The sequence below is a fragment of the Nerophis lumbriciformis genome, linkage group LG05 (assembly GCF_033978685.3).
Source record: "Nerophis lumbriciformis linkage group LG05, RoL_Nlum_v2.1, whole genome shotgun sequence".
NCBI lineage: Eukaryota > Metazoa > Chordata > Actinopteri > Syngnathiformes > Syngnathidae > Nerophis > Nerophis lumbriciformis.
In genome coordinates this window covers 9,017,501-9,037,500 of record NC_084552.2, presented here as the reverse complement: position 1 = coordinate 9,037,500, position 20,000 = coordinate 9,017,501, and the positions used below count along the sequence as shown (strand labels likewise).

General features: G+C 39.6%; 1 protein-coding gene across 5 annotated transcripts in view; it reads left to right on the top strand.

Annotated features, from left to right (window-relative positions):
* The window catches only part of celf2 (cugbp, Elav-like family member 2), a 465,802-nt gene that overhangs the window by 53,658 nt on the left and 392,144 nt on the right, over window positions 1–20,000 (top strand). For all 5 annotated transcript variants that reach the window (XR_009815324.2, XM_061961318.2, XM_061961317.2 and 2 more), the window contains exon 2: window positions 5,182–5,217. Coding sequence is in view for 4 of the 5 variants with exons in the window: in XM_061961318.2 (XP_061817302.1) it covers window positions 5,182–5,217 (36 nt within the window). In the remaining variant the exon portion in view is untranslated. The remainder of the gene's footprint in view (window positions 1–5,181; window positions 5,218–20,000) is intronic.

Sequence of the window (20,000 nt, the reverse complement as noted above, 5' to 3'; positions counted from 1 at the left end):
CTTTATTTAGAAAAGTATCAAAAAGCACCGAAAGTATCGAAAAAAATGTTGGTACCCGTACTGGTACCAAACTATTGGTATCGGGACAACCATAGACACAATCCAAACAACCTTCCCTAGTCATGATGCAAAAAAAAAAAAGCAAAATTGTGGATATTATGAAACATTTTTACAGTTTGTCCCTCATAATGTGTACAAAATAATAGGTGTATAAATGACACAATATGTTACTGCATACTAATTAGGAGTCTTTGTTGTTTACTTACTACTAAAAGACAAGTTGTCTAGTATGTTCATTATTTTATTTAAGGACTAAATGACAATAATAAACATATGTTTCATCTACACTAACATTTTTTGTTACAATAAAGACAAAAATTAATTTTTTTTGTGGTCCCCTTTATTTAGAAAAGTATCGAAAAGTATCAAAATACATTTTGGTAGCGGTACTAAAATATGGGTATGGGGACAACCCTAGTCCGCACAAAGTAAGAGTTAAGTGTGTTGCTATTTAAAAATGTTATCTTAGAACATTATTCTCAAACTGCGGTACGTGCACCACAAGTAGTACGCCAAAAAAAAATCACTTAATTTAAGTACAGTGTTTTATCATCCTATACCCAAACACAGTGTTACTGTTCAAACTGTGTGTAATGTTATAAAATATGAAATACACTTTCATCACATTTGAATAATAGACTATTGAGACTGATTTGGTGGATTTACAGATTCCTTCTTCATAAATGTCAACCTGCTGGTATGAAATTGTACATTTAGAAAAGGTACTGTATTGTGTATATTATATGATGATGTACATTTGAACTATAAACTGTGTGCTTCCAGGGATGACCTTGTTGCAGAACACACTCTGATATTAACAAAAGAAACAATGACGTCATACACAATGATGTCTGTCTGTATATAAATAAATACTGCCAGTGTAAAAGGCAGCATGTGTGATGGTATGGGGGTGTATGAGTGCCCAAGACATGGGTAACTTACACATCTGTGAAGGCGCCATTAATGCTGAAAGGTACATACAGCAAGATATGTTGCCATCCAAGCAACGTTACCATAGACGCCCCTGCTTATTTCAGCAAGACAATGCCAAGCCACGTGTTACATCAACGTGGCTTCATAGTAAAAGAGTGCGGGTACTAGACTGGCCTGCCTGTAGTCCAGACCTGTCTCCCATTGAAAATGTGTGGTGCATTATGAAGCCTAAAATAGCACAACGGAGACCCCCGGACTGTTGAACAACTGAAGCTGTACATCAAGCAAGAATGGGAAAGAATTCCACCTGAGAAGCTTCAATGTGTCTCCTCATTTCCCAAAACGTTTACTGAGTGTTGTTAAAAGGAAAGGCCATGTAACACAGTGGTGAACGTGCCCTTTCCCAACTACTTTGGCACGTGTTGCAGCCATGAAATTCCAAGTTAATTATTATTTGCAAAAAAAAAATAAAGTTTATGAGTTTGAACATCAAATATGTTGTCTTTGTAGCATATTCAACTGAATATGGGTTGAAAAGGATTTGCAAATCATTGTATTCCGTTTATATTTACATCTAACACAATTTCCCAACTCATATGGAAACGGGGTTCGCATATGAAACATGCTAACTGTTATCATGCGAAAGGTTTGCACACGCTCGCTCACATTTTAGCATTTTAATGCAAGCTCGCTCACATTTTTGTCATGACTGTGTAATCATGTTTTGTTTTAGTCATGTTTTGTTTAGTTATTGGACTCTTTAGTTTCTGGCTTTTCACTCCCTTGTCTTGTTTCCATGATTACCCATTAGTTTCACCTGTTCCACGTTTGGACTCATTGTGCACTCTTGTTTGTCACCATAGCAACCCATTAGTTTTCACCTGTCACGTCACGCACCTGTTTCACGTTTTGAGTGACGCACCTGTTTTCGTTAATCATGTCTGTAGTATTTAAGTTCATTGTTTTCAGTTTGTCTTTCTGGTGACATCCCACATTTATGCTTCTGCACACTCTCCACACACCCTTAAGACCCTTGCTGCTCTTGTTTTCATGCCGGTTTCTCGTCCAAGTAAGTTTTCTTTATTCATGCCATAGTTTGCAAGTTTTGTTTAATTGTTCATAGTTTCTGCCCTTGTGCAAGTTTTGTGTTTATAGTCAAGTTTTGTACTTCCGCCCCTGTGCGCGCTTTTCGTTTTTTTTAATATATTTAATAAATCATGTACTTACATTCCCGTCTCGCACCAGCCAACTTTCCGTTGCATTCCGGAAAAGCAAACACCCAGGACCAAGTCATGACATTTTTAGGGTTAGCTGTGTGGCTCATTTTGTACATTTAGACACTGAGCACCATCTTAAATACTTCTTGTGTCATTTATTTTTATCCCATATTTGTTTCCACTACCGCTCCTTAAATTGGAGTCCTTAATCTCGTTATATGCAAATATAATGACAATAACGTCTATTCTATTCTATACGATACGACCCCCGGCCAGAGGTCCAGGGCACAGGTAGCGGCTTCATAAAAATGTTCTAGTTCTTCATTTTCCTTCAAGAAAGACAATATTTAAAAAGCCATTTGACGATTGATCTCCTATTTTTGCATGGGAATAAAAGTCATAAGAATAAAAGCATGCACAAAAGAAAAATGCCATGCCTTGATTTATACGGGGTCGGGGGTCAAAGGTGACGGCGAGGCATAATTGATGCTAATGACGACAAAGAGCTTCAGATTACAGGTCAGAGGTCAGCCAAGACGCTAATCACAACAGCGTCAGTCATGCAAGTTGTATTAGCCTTTAATGGCTCAAAGTTCAAAGGTCAGTATCTCAAGCGACCTGTTAGCGGCGATATCGTCCCCGTATCGCCTCCAATATCAAATCTACCGGGCCAAGTCTTTGAGGTAAAGGTGATCGCCGAGTAATATTGTCAATAATAAAACATGAGGTGCTCCATTTACACATTATTTCATAATTTAGAAATGAGTGTGTGTGTGTGTGGGTGTGTGTGTGCATGTGTGTGTGTGTGTGTGTGTCACAGAGGACATAACAAGAGGAGTTGTGTGGCCACAGATGAAACGGACACGTGTGTGTCTTTGAAATGCAAAGAGCTGCTGTGATTGGCTTTTGTGTAGAAGAGGAGCACACACACACACACACACACACACACACACACACACACACACACACACACACTCGCTTGCACACATGCGTTATTAATGAGCGTATTGTTCATTTATTATTTTATTTACTTCTGTGACATAAAACCTGAGCTAATTTGGTGCAGCCCTAGAAGTGTCCATATGTGCAGTGTGTGTGTGTGTGTGTGTGTGTGTGTGTGTGTGTGGGTGTGGGTGTGTGTGTGTGGGTGTGGGTGCGTACGTGCACCAGGGGACCAATTTATTTACATGCTCCAGAAGAAGAAGTGGGGATGAAACAAGGAGGAAAGAGCAGGGAATTATGGAAAGAAAACCCAGTGGATCGAAGGAGCTTCTTCACGCTTCCCAAGGACAAACAAGACCAATTTACCATTCTGACGTGTGTGTGTGTGTGTGTGTGTGTGTGTGTGTGTGTGTGTGTGCGTGTGTGTGTGTGTGTGTGTGTGTGTGTGTGTGTGTGTGTGTGTGTGTGTGTGTGTGTGTGTGTGTGTGTGTGTGTACAGTATAACAACTCCTACTGAGTGAAAGGTATTTGTAAAAAGCACTTTACATTGAGTAAACAACCTCAAAGTGCTACAGTGTATTAAAAAACAAAAACAAATAAAAAGATAATAAAAAATAAATAAAAATAAAAACTAGAACAGCCAAATAGCTAAAACTAGTATGCATATATTTAAAAAAAAAATCTATATATATTTTTTTTAAAAGAAGGTTTTTTAAGCCTTTTTTAAAATCATTTACAGTCTGTGGTGCCCTCAGGTGGTCAGGGAGAGCGTTCCACAGACTGGGAGCGGCGGAGCAGAAAGCCCGGTCTCCCATTGTTCGTAGCTTTGTCCTCGGAGGTTGGAGGAGGTGCTACTATTATTATTATTGTGGCTGGTAATGGTATAGCATTGTATACTGTAGCACTGTGTAGTGTGATATAGTATAGTATGGTATGGTATACTGTATATACACTGCGTCCTTACTGGTCTGATGTAGTATGGTGTGGCATTTTACAGTGTGGTATAGTATAGTATACTATGGTATGGTATACTATGTTAGTACTTTTCCCGTCCAAGAACAAACGCACAACATACAGTTCCAGGGATGTACACAACAGGAAGCCCTAAAGAGGTAGGAAGGAAAAGTAAACATGGGGAGAGGATGGCGTACTATGGTATATCACAGTGTGGTATGGCATACACTGATATAGTACGGTATGGTATACTAAAATGTACTATGGAATAACGTAGTATGGGATGTTATACACTGATATCGTATGGTATTGTAAAGTATACTGTAGTATACTATGGTATATTCAATATTATGGTACAGTATACTGTAGTTTAGTATGGCATAGTATAGTATAATATCGTGTACTATGGCATAGTAAATTATGGTACTATGTATACTATGCAATAGTATGCTATTGTATATTGTTGTATAGTATACAATGGTAAAGTGTTGTATATTATGGTTTAATATTGTGTATATAGTAAAGTATAGTATGGTATAGTATACTATGGTATTGTTCGGTATGGCATATTATGCTATTGTGTGGTCGTATGGTATGGCATACAATTGTATTGAATAGTGTGGTACAGTATACAGTGGTATGGTATAGTATACTACGGTATAGTATACAATGGGATGGTATAGTATACTACTATTATATTGTGTGGTGTAGTATACTATGGTATATTATGGTACGGTATACTACTGTATTATATAGTATCGTATACTATTATAGAGTATACTACTATGGTGTCGTGTATTTTATGACATATAATGGTATTCTATAGTGTGGTATACTATGGTATTGTATTTTATGGTGTACTATAGTGTAGTATACCATGGCATAGCATTATATGGTGTGGTATGCAATGATATACTATGGTATGGCATAGCATGGCATAATGTGGTTTAATAATATAGTATATTATAGTACCGCATTGTCGTTTTGTATAGTACACTACCGTGTGTAGTAATATGTACAGTCATATAGTGTGTTACTTTTTTGTAAATAAGTGTTGTTTTCTTTTGTGTTGCAGGCAGGACGCTAGCGACCTCTCTGGACCGATACAAAGGTAAGGTCAGCCACTTCCTGTCTTCCACGCTTTGGCAAGTAGAAGAAGATGAGAGAAGGATGAGACTTTCAAATACACATTATGGTGGTACTTAATGAATACTTAGGTCTACTACACTACTGTATTTAATGTTGGTCATTATGGTGGTACTTAATGAATACTTAGGTCTACTACACTACTGTATTTAATGTTATTATGGTGGTACTTAATGAATACTTAGGTCTACTACACTACTGTATTTAATGTTGGTCATTATGGTGGTACTTAATGAATACTTAGGTCTACTACACTACTGTATTTAATGTTATTATGGTGGTACTTAATGAATACTTAGGTCTACTACACTACTGTATTTAATGTTGTCATTATGGTGGTACTTAATGAATACTTAGGTCTACTACACTACTGTATTTAATGTTATTATGGTGGTACTTAATGAATACTTAGGTCTACTACACTACTGTATTTAATGTTGTCATTATGGTGGTACTTAATGAATACTTAGGTCTACTACACTACTATATTTAATGTTGTCATTATGGTGGTACTTAATGAATACTTAGGTCTACTACACTACTGCATTGTCATTATGGTGGTACTTAATGAAAACTTAGGTCTACTACACTACTGTATTTAATGTTGTCATTATGGTAGTATTTAATGAATACTTAGGTCTACTACACTACTGTATTTAATGTTGTCATTATGGTGGTACTTAATGAATACTTAGGTCTACTACACTACTGTATTTAATGTTGTCATTATGGTGGTACTTAATGAATACTTAGGTCTACTACACTACTGTATTTAATGTTGTCATTATGGTGGTACTTAATGAATACTTAGGTCTACTACACTACTGTATTTAATGTTGTCATTATGGTGGTACTTAATGAATACTTAGGTCTACTACACTACTGCATTGTCATTATGGAGGTACTTAATGAATACTTAGGTCTACTACACTACTGCATTGTCATTATGGTGGTACTTAATGAATACTTAGGTCTACGACACTACTGTATTTAATGTTGGTCATTATGGTGGTACTTAATGAATACTTAGGTCTACTACACTACTGTATTTAATGTTGTCATTATGGTGGTACTTAATGAATACTTAGGTCTACTACACTACTGTATTTAATGTTGTCATTATGGTGGTACTTAATGAATACTTAGGTCTACTACACTACTGCATTGTCATTATGGTGGTACTTAATGAATACTTAGGTCTACTACACTACTGTATTTAATGTTGTCATTATGGTGGTACTTAATGAATACTTAGGTCTACTACACTACTGTATTTAATGTTGTCATTATGGTGGTACTTAATGAATACTTAGGTCTACTACACTACTATATCAATGATGTCATCATGGTGGTACTTAATGAATACTTAGGTCTACTACACTACTGTATTTAATGATGTCATCATGGTGGTACTTGGAGGGCCAAGTGTATTCTGAGGTGGTACTTGGTGGAAACATGTTAGAGGACCACTCGTTCAGACCCTATGGCTACCCATGATGCTTTGTGCGTGTCAGTGCATCCTCCTTAAAGTGACGGGGGATTTAAAGGGCGGAGCTTAGACAGGAAGTAAACAAGTAGCCTGGTGAGTCCGTTAAATAGAAAGGGAAGGCAATATTAAAATGGCAGGAAGGAGACAATAAAGCGATTAGCGACGGGGGAGTGTGTGTGTGTGTGTGTGTGTGTGTGTGTGTGTGTGTGTGTGTGTGTGTGTGTGTGTGCGTGTGTGTGTGTGTGTCTTTTGTGCGGCTAATGTGCTTTGAAGCGCCACAGCTGATAATTGGCAGTAGCAGCATGTGATGTGACCTCTCCAGAGCGCGCACACACACACACACACACACACACACACACACACACACACACACACACACACACACACAGGTTTGTGTTTAGCGTATGAATAGGACAGGCACACGTGTGGAACTAGAAGGCCTTAACTTCCTCATTGGCAGGACAGCGGGGGTGTGTGTGTGTGTGTGCGTGCGTGTGTGTGTGTGTGTGTGTGTGTGTTCAGGCATCACACACACACACACACACACACACACACACACACACACACACACACACTTCCTGTTTACAGACAGCCAAGAGCATAATTACAAGGATGCTGACAATGTGGCGTCCTGGTACACTGCGTCCTTATTGCCGCATGACAAGTGCGCTCCCATCGCTGCGGCGCCGCTTCTGGCCCCGCCCCCCCCGGTGTCCCCGCCTCTGAATATGTATGAGTGCGGTTCGGCTTGGGTCCGGGGGCCGGGGCCTCCTCGGCAGTGACAGTCATCAGTGTTAAAGTCTCCTTCCCCGCCTCTAATTGATCCCCCAGCGAGGGAAGAGGAAAATGGAATCCCCGACTGGTACCAGAACCTTTTCTGGCTGCTTTTAAGAGCAGAAGTGCCATTTTTGTTGTTTCCTGTCGCTCTTTATTTCTTTTCTCTTCTCGCTTGGCGTTCTTGTGGCGCCTCGCCTTGTCGCTGCCTCAGCAGGAAAGGCAGGGTTGGAATCCTTGTTGGCTTTTAATTGGCTCTTCATCTATTTTTCATCCACAGGCGTGAATTATGAAGAGTGCTTAACAGCATGGGGGGAGGGGGGGGGGGTTTAGGTGTTTTCATCCCCCCCCCCTCCCACACACACACACACACACACACACACACACACACACACACACACTTGAAAGCCTGTAGCCTTGTTATTTTTTTAAGAGCCAGAGTCCCTTATTCACCCACTCATCACGCGTACTTGATGTGATGACAACAGGTGAAGGTCGTTTCCATGGTGACGAGCCATCACGACCTCAATGTGGGGTCAACACGTGCTAGGTCACACACACACACACACACACACACACACACACACACACACACATACACACACCCACTTGCACACGTCACAGCCAAAGTGTTACTTGCACAATGACACCTCCGCCCCAGGTACCTCCTCCAGGTGATACCCGTGTGTGTGTGTGTGTGTGTGTGTGTGTGTGTGTGTGTGTGTGTACAGTATACCAATATTAGTTTAGTACTGCGATACTAATTAATCATATTCAGTACTATACCGCCTCTATAAAAGTTTAAAAAAAAATTAACGAACATGACGGCGCATCGTCAGCAGAGGAGCATGTTGGGCAGCGCACACACACAGAGTACTTACAAGCAGACGCAGTGTGTAGACAGAAAAGGGAGAATGGACGCATTTTGGTGTAAAAAGTAAAGGTGAAGTTATAACACTGAAACACCCTCAGGAAGAGATGCTTTAAGACATGGCTCGCTAGCTAGCGGCTAACGTCCATCCACAGTGTTTTAGCTACTTCTAAAAAACTAATCCTGGTCTCCATGGCGACAAGTAAAGTAAGTTTCTTACATGTAACATTATCACTGGAGGACGAGGAATAGCTAAACATGCTTCACTACACACCGTAGGAGGATACAATAGCTCACCGCCGTCACAATGTAAACAAACGCCATGAATGGATCTGCACCTGACATCTACTGTAATGATACCAAGTACAAGAGCGTAACTAGTCGATACCACTATGATCATATCGATATTTTGTAGCATCACAAAGTGTTTTTTCATTTTTTTAAATGTATTTTATGTTCATAAAGTCAGTAAATATGTCCCAGGACACATGAGGACTTTGAATATGACCAATGTATGATCCTGTAACTACTTGGTATCGACATGATCCATACCTAAATGTGTGGTATCATCCAAAACTAATGTCAAGTATCAAAGAAGAGAAGAATAAGTGGTTATTACATTTTAACAGAAGTGTAGATAGAACATGTTAAAAGAGAAAATAAGCAGATATTAACAGTAAATGAACAAGTGGATTAATAATCCATTTTTTACAGTTTGTCCCTCATAATGTGTACAAAATAATAGGTGTATACATGACACAATATGTTACTGCATAGACTAATTAGGAGTCTTTGTTTGTTTACTTACTACTAAAAGACAAGTTGTCTAGTATGTTCACTATTTTATTTAAGGACTAAATGACAATAATAAACATATGTTTCATCTACACTAACATTTGTTGTTCAAATAAAGACAATAATGACATTTTTTGTGGTCCCCTTTATTTAGAAAAGTATCGAAATACACTTTGGTACCGGTACCAAAATATTGGTATGGGGACAACCCTACCTCCAGGTGTGTGTGTGTGTGTGTGTGTGTGTGTGTGTGTGTGTGTGTGTGTGTGTGTGTGTGTGTGTGTGTGTGTGTGTGTGTGTGTAATAGTTTTTATTCTCTCAGCTGCCAATGAGTTCCAGGTCAGTGATCTGAATCACATGCTGAAGTGATCCCCCTCCACCCCCCTTGACACACACACACACACACATGTTGAGGTGGCAGGTGAACGTGTGTGTGTATGTGTGTGTGTGTGTGTGTGTTCTTGTATTTCTAGCCTTCTTGAGAAATGAAGAAGGAAAAGTATCTTCCATATGAGGAGGTGTGAACAAGTGATGACATAAATCAATAACATTGCATCTAATAGACAATGTCTCATTTGTGGTGACATCTATCAACATGAGGGTGGTCCCAAAAAGGAGGGCTTTTTCACATTGACTGTGTCGCTTTTAAAAGTGCTCCCCACTCTGGTCAACATATGAAATAACAAGTGTGTGTAAGAAATTGAAATGCGTCCCTTTGGCCAAAATTAATAAAAAAATAAAAAAATAAATATGTATATAGAGACATACTGTAATAACTTGAAGTAAATAATGAAGATTACATTTTTTTTAAATGAACTAAAAGCAGTGTTTTTCTCACAACGTGTCGACTTTTTTCTGATAAAAATTGGAACAATTTCTAATATTCTTTCTGTTTCTGTATTATTGCAATACGTTCTCGTAAAATTATTACTTTGTTATGTATAATTATAAAATTTTTAATGCAAAATGGTGACATTTGTCATAAAAAAAATCCTGAGTTTTACCACAATATTGCCCATTTTTTTGTTGTTCTTGTAAAACAGTGAGATTTTTTGAGTAAAATTCGGACTTTTGACATAATTTTGCCAAGCAAATTTCCGATTATTATTATAATATTGCCAAAATGTTAAAGTTTTTTACGAAATTGTGACTTTTGTTGAGTAAAATTACAACTCTTTTCATAAAATTGACAACATTTTGAGCTTTTCTTGTAAAACTGCGACTGTTATTGAGTAAAATTCCAACTTTTATCATAATGTTGCACAAATGTTCACTTTTTCTTGTCAAATGTTGACTTGCGTTGAGTAAAATTACGACAAAATTCTAAGTTTTTCTAGTGAAATTGTGACCTTTTTCCTGTGACATTCCAACTAATTTTTCACAACAAGCTTGTTTATGTTTGCATAGTTTGTATATATTATTAATGTTGTAAATACACTTCTTTATATATCTAGAAAGGCTGGTCCTAAAGAGGGAGGCATTTTTCTCGAGTCTGAAGAGGTAACAAATACAAGTTGTGTGTGTGTGTGTGTGTGTGTGTGTGTGTGTGTGTGTGTGTGTGTGTGTGTGTGTGTGTGTGTGTGTGTGTGTGTGTGTGAGCTGGCTAAAACAACAAGTAACGGTACACAAAAATTTTGGTTCGGTACGTACCTCGGTTTAGAGGTCACGGTTCGGTTCATTTTCAGTACAGTAAGAAAACAACAAAATATAAACATTTTTGGTTATTTATTTACCAAATTTGTAAACAATGGCTTTATCCTTTTAACATTGGGAACACTATAATAATTCTGCCCACGTTAATCAACATTAAACTGCCTCAAGTTGTTGCTCAGATTAAATACAATGACAAAACTTTTCTTCTACATATAAAAAGTGCAACTTTGAACAGTTTCAAGTCAACTCATCATGCTTAATTTATTACAGCATTTGGGAAGCCTGTAGTTGATTTTTATTATGTAAACGTTATTTTTTTATCAACATGTGATAGCAGGGACCCTGCCATTCAAAACTAGGCTGCTGCATTACTAATGATTCATGTAACTATAGCTGAAAAAATAGTACAATAGGAATAGGAGAGACTATTCATCCCTGAACACCATGGAGTTCATGTAGGCTTAATGATGCACTTACATTATTATATCAACTATCAGAGACAGAAACTCTGCATTTAACATAATGTCCTTTTTTGCTGCTTCAACACAGCTCAATCAACACAGAAAAAGGTCAAGTGAAATAATAGACAGACAGGGCTTTGCTGTCCGTAACACACACACCGCAAAATGAGCTAACGTTACGCTAAAAGCGAATTAGCCTTCACCTCAAGCCAGGACTGCGAGCGAGCTGAGCTGCCTTTTATATTTCTAGAAGGTCAATGGGCTCATAGTGATGTTACTAGTAGTTGACTGGGAGGTGTTTATTATCATTTGGGGAGAGTCCGCTGCCTGATGATTACCTGCTAAACGCTAAGCATTGACTATATGTGCTCTGAATACGCACTGCTGATTGGCTGTTGCCGCTCTGTGTGTAACCAATCAGATGGTTGTGTGGGTGGGACAATGCGGCTACTTAATATGTTCGTGTGGAAACTCCATACTTGCCAACCCTCCCGGATTTTCCGGGAGACTCCCGAAATTCAGCGCCTCTCCCGAAAACCTCCCGGGACAAATTTTCTCCCGAAAATCTCCCGAAATTCAGGCGGAGCTGGAAGCCACGCCCCCTCCAGCTCCATGCGGACCTGAGTGACGTGTCAACAGCCTGTATTCACGTCCGCTTTCCCACAATATAAACAGCGTGCCTGCCCAAACACGTTATAACTGTAGAATGATGGAGGGCGAGTTCTTGGTTTCTTATGTGGGTTTATTGTTAGGCAGTTTCATTAACGTCCTCCCAGCGCGGTAACAACACACAACAACAGCAGTCATGTTTTATTCTACCGTAAAGCAGTTCGTCTGCCGTAAACAGCAATGTTGTTGTAATATATTGAGTTGGAGGCAATAACCAGGCGAGGTGATGAAGTACGTCTCTTTACTGTAGACTTCAGAACAGACTCAACACACTTGACGTCAGGTGCGCAACACCACGTAAATCGTTGGCCAACCAAAAAGTAACCCCAGTACGCTATAGCCAACATTCACCAGGAGATGGCAACAGACAAACATAGATCACTCTATAACATGCCTCCCCTTTTAGAAATGGAGAAGTTCCTCAAAATAAATAAACAACCCAACCAAAAAATGCAGCAGCTCAATTAAAAAAACTGTACTTAAGCCACATTCTTTTTTCTTTTTTTTTTAGTACTGAACTCTTAACCCTCATTTTTAAACAATAACATGCTTATTATACAAACAGTATTTGTACACCTTTAACACAGATTTTTATACTGTCTTCAGAGATTCAGTTTTTTGGGTGGTACTCGAAACCTTTCTGGGTACCTGCGAAAGGGTGTTCAGCATGGTTAGAAAAATAGTGACAGAGAATAGAACACCTGACATCCACTGTAATGATACCAAGTACAGGTACGATACTACTATGATTACATCGATATCTTTTAGCATCAGAAAACCTTTTTTCGTTTTTTTTAATTATTTATATTATGTTCAATAGCAGCTAACATCCACCCGCCGTCGGCGGTGTTTTAGCTACTTCTAAATCACTAATCTTCGCCTCCATGGCGACAAAGTATGTTTCATACAAGTAGCATTATCACTGGAGGACGAGGAATAGCTAAACATGCTTCACTACACACCGTAGGAGGATACAATAGCTCACCGGCATCACAATGTAAACAAACGCCATGGGTGGATCTACACCTGACATCCACTGTAATGATACCAAGTACAGGTACGATACTACTATGATTACATCGATATCTTTTAGCATCAGAAAACCTTTTTTCGTTTATTTTTTTAATTGATATTATGTTTATAAGCAGCTAAAATTAACCCGCCTTTGGCGGTGTTTTAGCTACTTCTAAATCACTAATCCTCACCTTATGGCGACAAAGTATGTTTCTTGCAAGTAGCATTATCACTGGAGGATGAGGAATAGCTAAACATGCTTCACTACACACCGTAGGAGGATACAATAGCTCACCGGCGTCACAATGTAAACAAATGCCATGGGTGGACCTACACCACATCCACTATAATGATACCACGTACAGGTACGATACTACTATGATTACATTGATATATTCAACCCTTAACTCAACAATGAGTAGATGAGTGTTATGTGTGTGTATATGTGTAAATAAATGAACACTGAAATTCAAGTATTTCTTTTATATATATATATATATATATATATATATATATAATAAAATAATTATATTTATAGCTAGAATTTACTGAAAGTCAAGTATTTCATATATATATATATGTATATATATATATATATATATATGAAATACTTGGTGAATTCTAGCTGTAAATATACTCCTCCCCTCTTAGCCACGCCCTCCACCCCCCACCTCCCGAAATTGGAGGTCTCAAGGTTGGCAAGTATGGGGAACTCGTTCGGTACACCTCCGAACCGAACCGAACCGAACCGAAACCCCCGTACCGAAACGATTCAATACATATACACGTACCGTTACACCCCTCGCAACAACACAAGTGTATCAACCCGCCAAAGAAAGCCAGACAAACGTACCAACTCTCCCAAAACGGTGGTTATTGTTGCTGAAGCAAGGAAGCAGAGACACATCCCAACACACGTGTGGAAAAATAGCTTTACTTATTACTTTCATTTACAGTCACACTTCCATGAACGTGTGTGTGTGTGTGTGTGTGCGTTTTTGTGTTGTTTTTTTTCCCGGCAAAAGGCTCCAGATGGCTGAGAGACAGGTGAGCCAATTAGCAAGTCTCACGACACGCACAAACATCACAACACACACACACACACATTCCGACACTCGTGTCGCGTGTTAACATGGCGGCGGCAGCGGCGGCGTTGCACGTGTCTGTCAGTCCGTCATTGTCAACGCCGACGATGACAAACGATGCTTTCATTCGCCGCGTTGTTGTCACGTGACGCGTGAAAAGCGAGCGCCTTGATTTGTTTGTGCGTTATTTACGTGGCAGCAGCCAGGAATATTCCGGCGTCGCCGAATGTTCATTATGATTCTAATGAAGTCGGCGCAAAAAGCGGAAGGGAGCGACAACATCAACCGCCCCTCCCCCCCGCCCGCCTCCATCCTGACTGGCGGAGCATCAGATGTAAAAATACGGCAGAGTCTGACATTAATGAGGCGGCGGCGTGCACGCTGGTGTCTATTGTTTGGCGGGCTCCTTCCCTCCCGCTGCACATCGCCTTCTCTTTTTGTCGGATAATTGAGCGCTGAAGGCCGCTTCCCCGCCTAATGGAAGGCAACAAATTAAAGTTAGCTGTGCTAATGTCTGCAAATGGATCGGCAGCCACCTACGAGTGGAGCGGCGGCGACCTGCTTAGAGCGTTTATGTAAGGCCAGACATCACATCCATCTTCCTTTTCACAATACCCCACAGATTTTCTATGGGGCTAAGGTCAGGGGAGTTGGCGGGCCAATTTAGAACAGAAATACCATGGTCCGTAAACCAGGCACGGGTAGATTTTGCGCTGTGTGCAGGCGCCAAGTCCTGTTGGAACTTGAAATCTCCATCTCCATAGAGCAGGTCAGCAGCAGGAAGCATGAAGTGCTCTAAAACTTGCTGGTAGACGGCTGCGTTGACCCTGGATCTCAGGAAACAGAGTGGACCGACACCAGCAGATGACATGGCACCCCAAACCATCACTGATGGTGGAAACTTTACACTAGACTTCAGGCAACGTGGATCCTGTGCCTCTCCTGTCTTCCTCCAGACTCTGGGACCTCGATTTCCAAAGGAAATGCAAAATTTGCATGGTTGGGTGATGGTTTGGGGTGCCATGTCATCTGCTGGTGTCGGTCCACTCTGTTTCCTGAGATCCAGGGTCAACGCAGCTGTCTACCAGCAAGTTTTAGAGCACTTCATGCTTCCTGCTGCTGACCTGCTCTATGGAGATGGAGATTTCAAGTTCCAACAGGACTTGGCGCCTGCACACAGCGCAAAATCTACCCGTGCCTGGTTTACGGACCATGGTATTTCTGTTCTAAATTGGCCCGCCAACTCCCCTGACCTTAGCCCCATAGAAAATCTGTGGGGTATTGTGAAAAGGAAGATGCAGAATGCCAGACCCAAAAACGCAGAAGAGTTGAAGGCCACTATCAGAGCAACCTGGGCTCTCATAACACCTGAGCAGTGCCAGAAACTCATCGACTCCATGCCACGCCGCATTAACGCAGTAATTGAGGCAAAAGGAGCTCCAACCAAGTATTGAGTATTGTACATGCTCATATTTTTCATTTTCATACTTTTCAGTTGGCCAACATTTCTAAAAATCCCTTTTTTGTATTAGCCTTAAGTAATATTCTAATTTTGTGACACACGGAATTTTGGATTTTCATTTGTTGCCACTTCAAATCATCAAAATTAAATGAAATAAACATTTGAATGCATCAGTCTGTGTGCAATGAATAAATATAATGTACAAGTTACACCTTTTGAATGCAATTACTGAAATGAATCAAGTTTTTCAAAATATTCTAATTTACTGGCTTTTACCTGTATATTCAATTGAATAGACTGCAAAGACAAGATATTTCATGTTCACACTGAGAAACTTTGCTATTTTTCTACAAATAATCATGAATTTAGAATTTAATGGCAGCAACACATTGCAAAAAAGGCATTTTTACCAGTGTGTTACATGGCCTTTCCTTTTAACAACACTCAGTAAAAGTTTGGGAACTGAGGAGACACATTTTTGAAGTGGAATTCTTTCCCATTCTTGCTTGATGTACAGCTTAAGTCATACTTGCCAACCCTCCCGGATTTTCCGGGAGACTCCCGAAATTCAGCGGCTCTCCCGAAAACCTCCCGGGACAAATTTTCTCCCGAAAATCTCCCGAAATTCAGGCGGAGCTGGAGGCCACGCCCCCCCCCCCGGTTCCATACGGACCTGAGTGACGTGTTGACAGCCTGTTCTCACGTCCGCTTTCCCACAATATAAACAGCTAATGATTGGTTTCTTATGTGTGTTTATTGTTAGGCAGTTTCATTAACGTCCTCCCAGCGTGGCAACAACACACAACAACAGCAGTCAAGTTTTCGTCTACTGTAAAGCAGTTTGTCTGCCTAAACAGCAATGTTGTGACACTTTTAAACAGGACAATACTGCCATCTCCTGTACATGCATATGTGACCCACCCATAATGTGTCACATTTTTGTGTTGATTTATTTATTTTATTTTGTGGTTTGAATTCGTTTTTGGAGCTGTCATTACACATTTATCAGTATTCACATTGGTCAGTAGGGGGCAGTAGGGTGTTTCTTCCCAATTGAATGCTATCACCTGCAGACCGGAAGTGTCTTGTCATTCTGATGAGCGCGACCAGTCTGTGAACAATTGAAATGTCCTGTGTGCTTTTTCCTCCTGTATAACAGGTTAGTTTTGGTGAATCAACTCACTGAATAATATCCATGTGATCTTTATAAGTTTAAGTACACATTCTGATGGTGGAGCCTAACTCTAAAGTGTTTGTGAGTTGTAGTTTGTATTTGTGAATGAATCCAGTGCACAGCTGCAGTAATCAATACAAAATGGCGACGTGAGTACGCAATGTTTATATAAGAACTTCTGATCCTAATTCAGACTCCCAAATTAGAGCTCCCGTTTTCTTATTGATTTTATAATGTATATTTGTATAATGTGTGTGTTCTGAAATAGTGACAGAGAATAGAACAAGGATGGACAATTCAACCCTTAACTCAACAATGAGTAGATGAGTGTTATGTGTGTGTATATGTGTAAATAAATGAACACTGAAATTCAAGTATTTCTTTTATTTATATACATATATATATATATATATATATATATATATATATATATATATATATATATGTAATAAAATATATATATATATATATATATATGTAATAAAATATATATATATATATATATATATGTAATAAAATATATATATATATATATATATATATATATATGTAATAAAATATATATATATATATATATATGTAATAATATATATATATATATATATATATATATATATATATATATATATATATATATATATATATATATATATATATATGTAATAAAATATATATATTTATATAGCTAGAATTCACTGAAAGTCAAGTATTTCTTATATATATATCTTAACCACGCCCCCCACCCCCCACCTCCCGAAATCGGAGGTCTCAAGGTTGGCAAGTATGGCTTAAGTTGTTCAACAGTTTCCCTTCTCATATTTTAGCCTTCACACATTTTCAATGTCTGGACTACAGGCAGGCCAGTCTAGTACCCGCACTCTTTTACTGTGAAGCCACGTTGATGTAACACATGGTTTGGCATCATTTTGCTGAAATAAGCAGGGGCGTCCATGATAACAACATATGTTGCTCCAAAAGCTGTATGTACCTTTCAGCATTAATGGTGCCTTCACAGATGTGTAAGTTACCCATGTCTTGGGCACTAATACACCCCCATACCATCACACATGCTGCCTTTTACACTTTGCGCCTAGAACAGTCCGGATGGTTCTTTTCCTCTTTGGTCCATAGGTTCAGGTCCACAAAAATCATCATCAAGTATTGTTGATTTGAAAAGTTCTGCTGGACTACAGTGGGCCCACAAACATCATCATAATGTATTGTTGATTTGCAAAATTCTTGGCATCGTCTTGCTGAAATAAGCAGGGGCGTCCATGATAACAACATATGTTGCTCCAAAAGCTGTATGTACCTTTCAGCATTAATGGTGCCTTCACAGATGTGTAAGTTACCCATGTCTTGGGCACTAATACACCCCCATACCATCACACATGCTGCCTTTTACAATTTGCGCCTAGAACAGTCCGGATGGTTCTTTTCCTCTTTGGTCCATAGGTTCAGGTCCACAAAAATTAATCATCAAGTATTGTTGATTTGAAAAGTTCTGCTGGACTACAGTGGGCCCACAAACATCATCATAATGTATTGTTGATTTACAAAATTCTTGGCATCGTCTTGCTGAAATAAGCAGGGGCGTCCATGGTAACGTTGCTTGGATGGCAACATATGTTGCTCCAAAAGCTGTATGTACCTTTCAGTATTAATGGTGCCTTCACAGATGTGTAAGTTACCCATGTCTTGGGCACTAATACACCCCCATACCATCACACATGCTGCCTTTTACAATTTGCGCCTAGAACAATCCGGATGGTTCTTTTCCTCTTTGGTCCATAGGTTCAGGTCCACAAAAATCATCATCAAGTATTGTTGATTTGAAAAGTTCTGCTGGACTACAGTGGGCCCACAAACATCATCATAATGTATTGTTGATTTGCAAAATTCTTGGCATCGTCTTGCTGAAATAAGCAGGGGCGTCCATGATAACAACATATGTTGCTCCAAAACCTGTATGTACCTTTCAGCATTAATGGCGCCTTCACAGATGTGTAAGTTACCCATGTCTTGGGCACTAATACACCCCCATACCATCACACATGCTGCCTTTTACACTTTCACCCTAGAACAGTCCGGATAGTTATTTTCCTCTTTGTTCCGGAGGACACGACGTCCACAGTTTCCAAAAACAATTTGAAATGTGGACTCGTCAGACCACAGAACACGTTTCCACTTTGTATCAGTCCATCTTAGATGAGCTCAGGCCCAGCGAAGCCGACGGCGTTTCTGGGTGTTGTTGATAAACGGTTTTCGTCTTGCATAGAAGAGTTTTAACTTGCACTTACAAATGTAGCGACCAACTGTAGTTACTGACAGTGGGTTTCTGAAGTGTTCCTGAGCCCATGTGGTGATATCCTTTACACACTGATGTCGCTTGTTGATGCAGTACAGCCTGAGGGATCGAAGGTCACGGGCTTAGCTGCTTACGTGCAGTGATTTCTCCAGATTCTCTGAACCCTTTGATGATATTACGGACCGTAGATGGTGAAATCCCTAAATTCCTTGCAATAGCTGGTTGAGAAAGGTTTTTCTTAAACTGTTCAACAATTTGCTTTTCTACTTTGTATCAGTCCATCTTAGATGAGCTCAGGCCCAGCGAAGCCGACGGCGTTTCTGGGTGTTGTTGATAAATGGCTTTGGCTTTGCATAGTAGTGAAGTGAAGTGAATTATATTTATATAGCGCTTTTCTCTAGTGACTCAAAGCGCTTTACATAGTGAAACCCAATATCTAAGTTACATTTAAAGCAGTGTGGGTGGCACTGGGAGCAGGTGGGTAAAGTGTCTTGCCCAAGGACACAACGGCAGTAACTAGGATGGCGGATGCGGGGATCGAACCTGCAACCCTGAAATTGCTGGCACGGCCACTCTACCAACCGAGCTATACCGCCCATATATAGTATAGTAGAGTTTTAACTTGCACTTACAGATGTAGCGACCAACTGTAGTTACTGACAGTGTTTCTGAGCCCATGTGGTGATATCCTTTACACACTTGATGTTGTACCACCTGAGGGATCCAAGGTGCGTAATATCATGGCTTACGTGCAGTGATTTCTCCAGATTCTCTGAACCCTTTGATGATATTACGGAGCGTCGATGGTGAAATCCCTAAATTCCTTGCAATAGCTGCTTGAGAAAGGTTTTTCTTAAACTGTTCAACAATTTGCTCACGCATTTGTTGAAAAAGTGGTGACCCTCGCCCCATCCTTGTTTGTGAATGACTGAGCATTTCATGAAATCTACTTTTATACCCAATCATGGCACCCACCTGTTCCATGTTGGTACT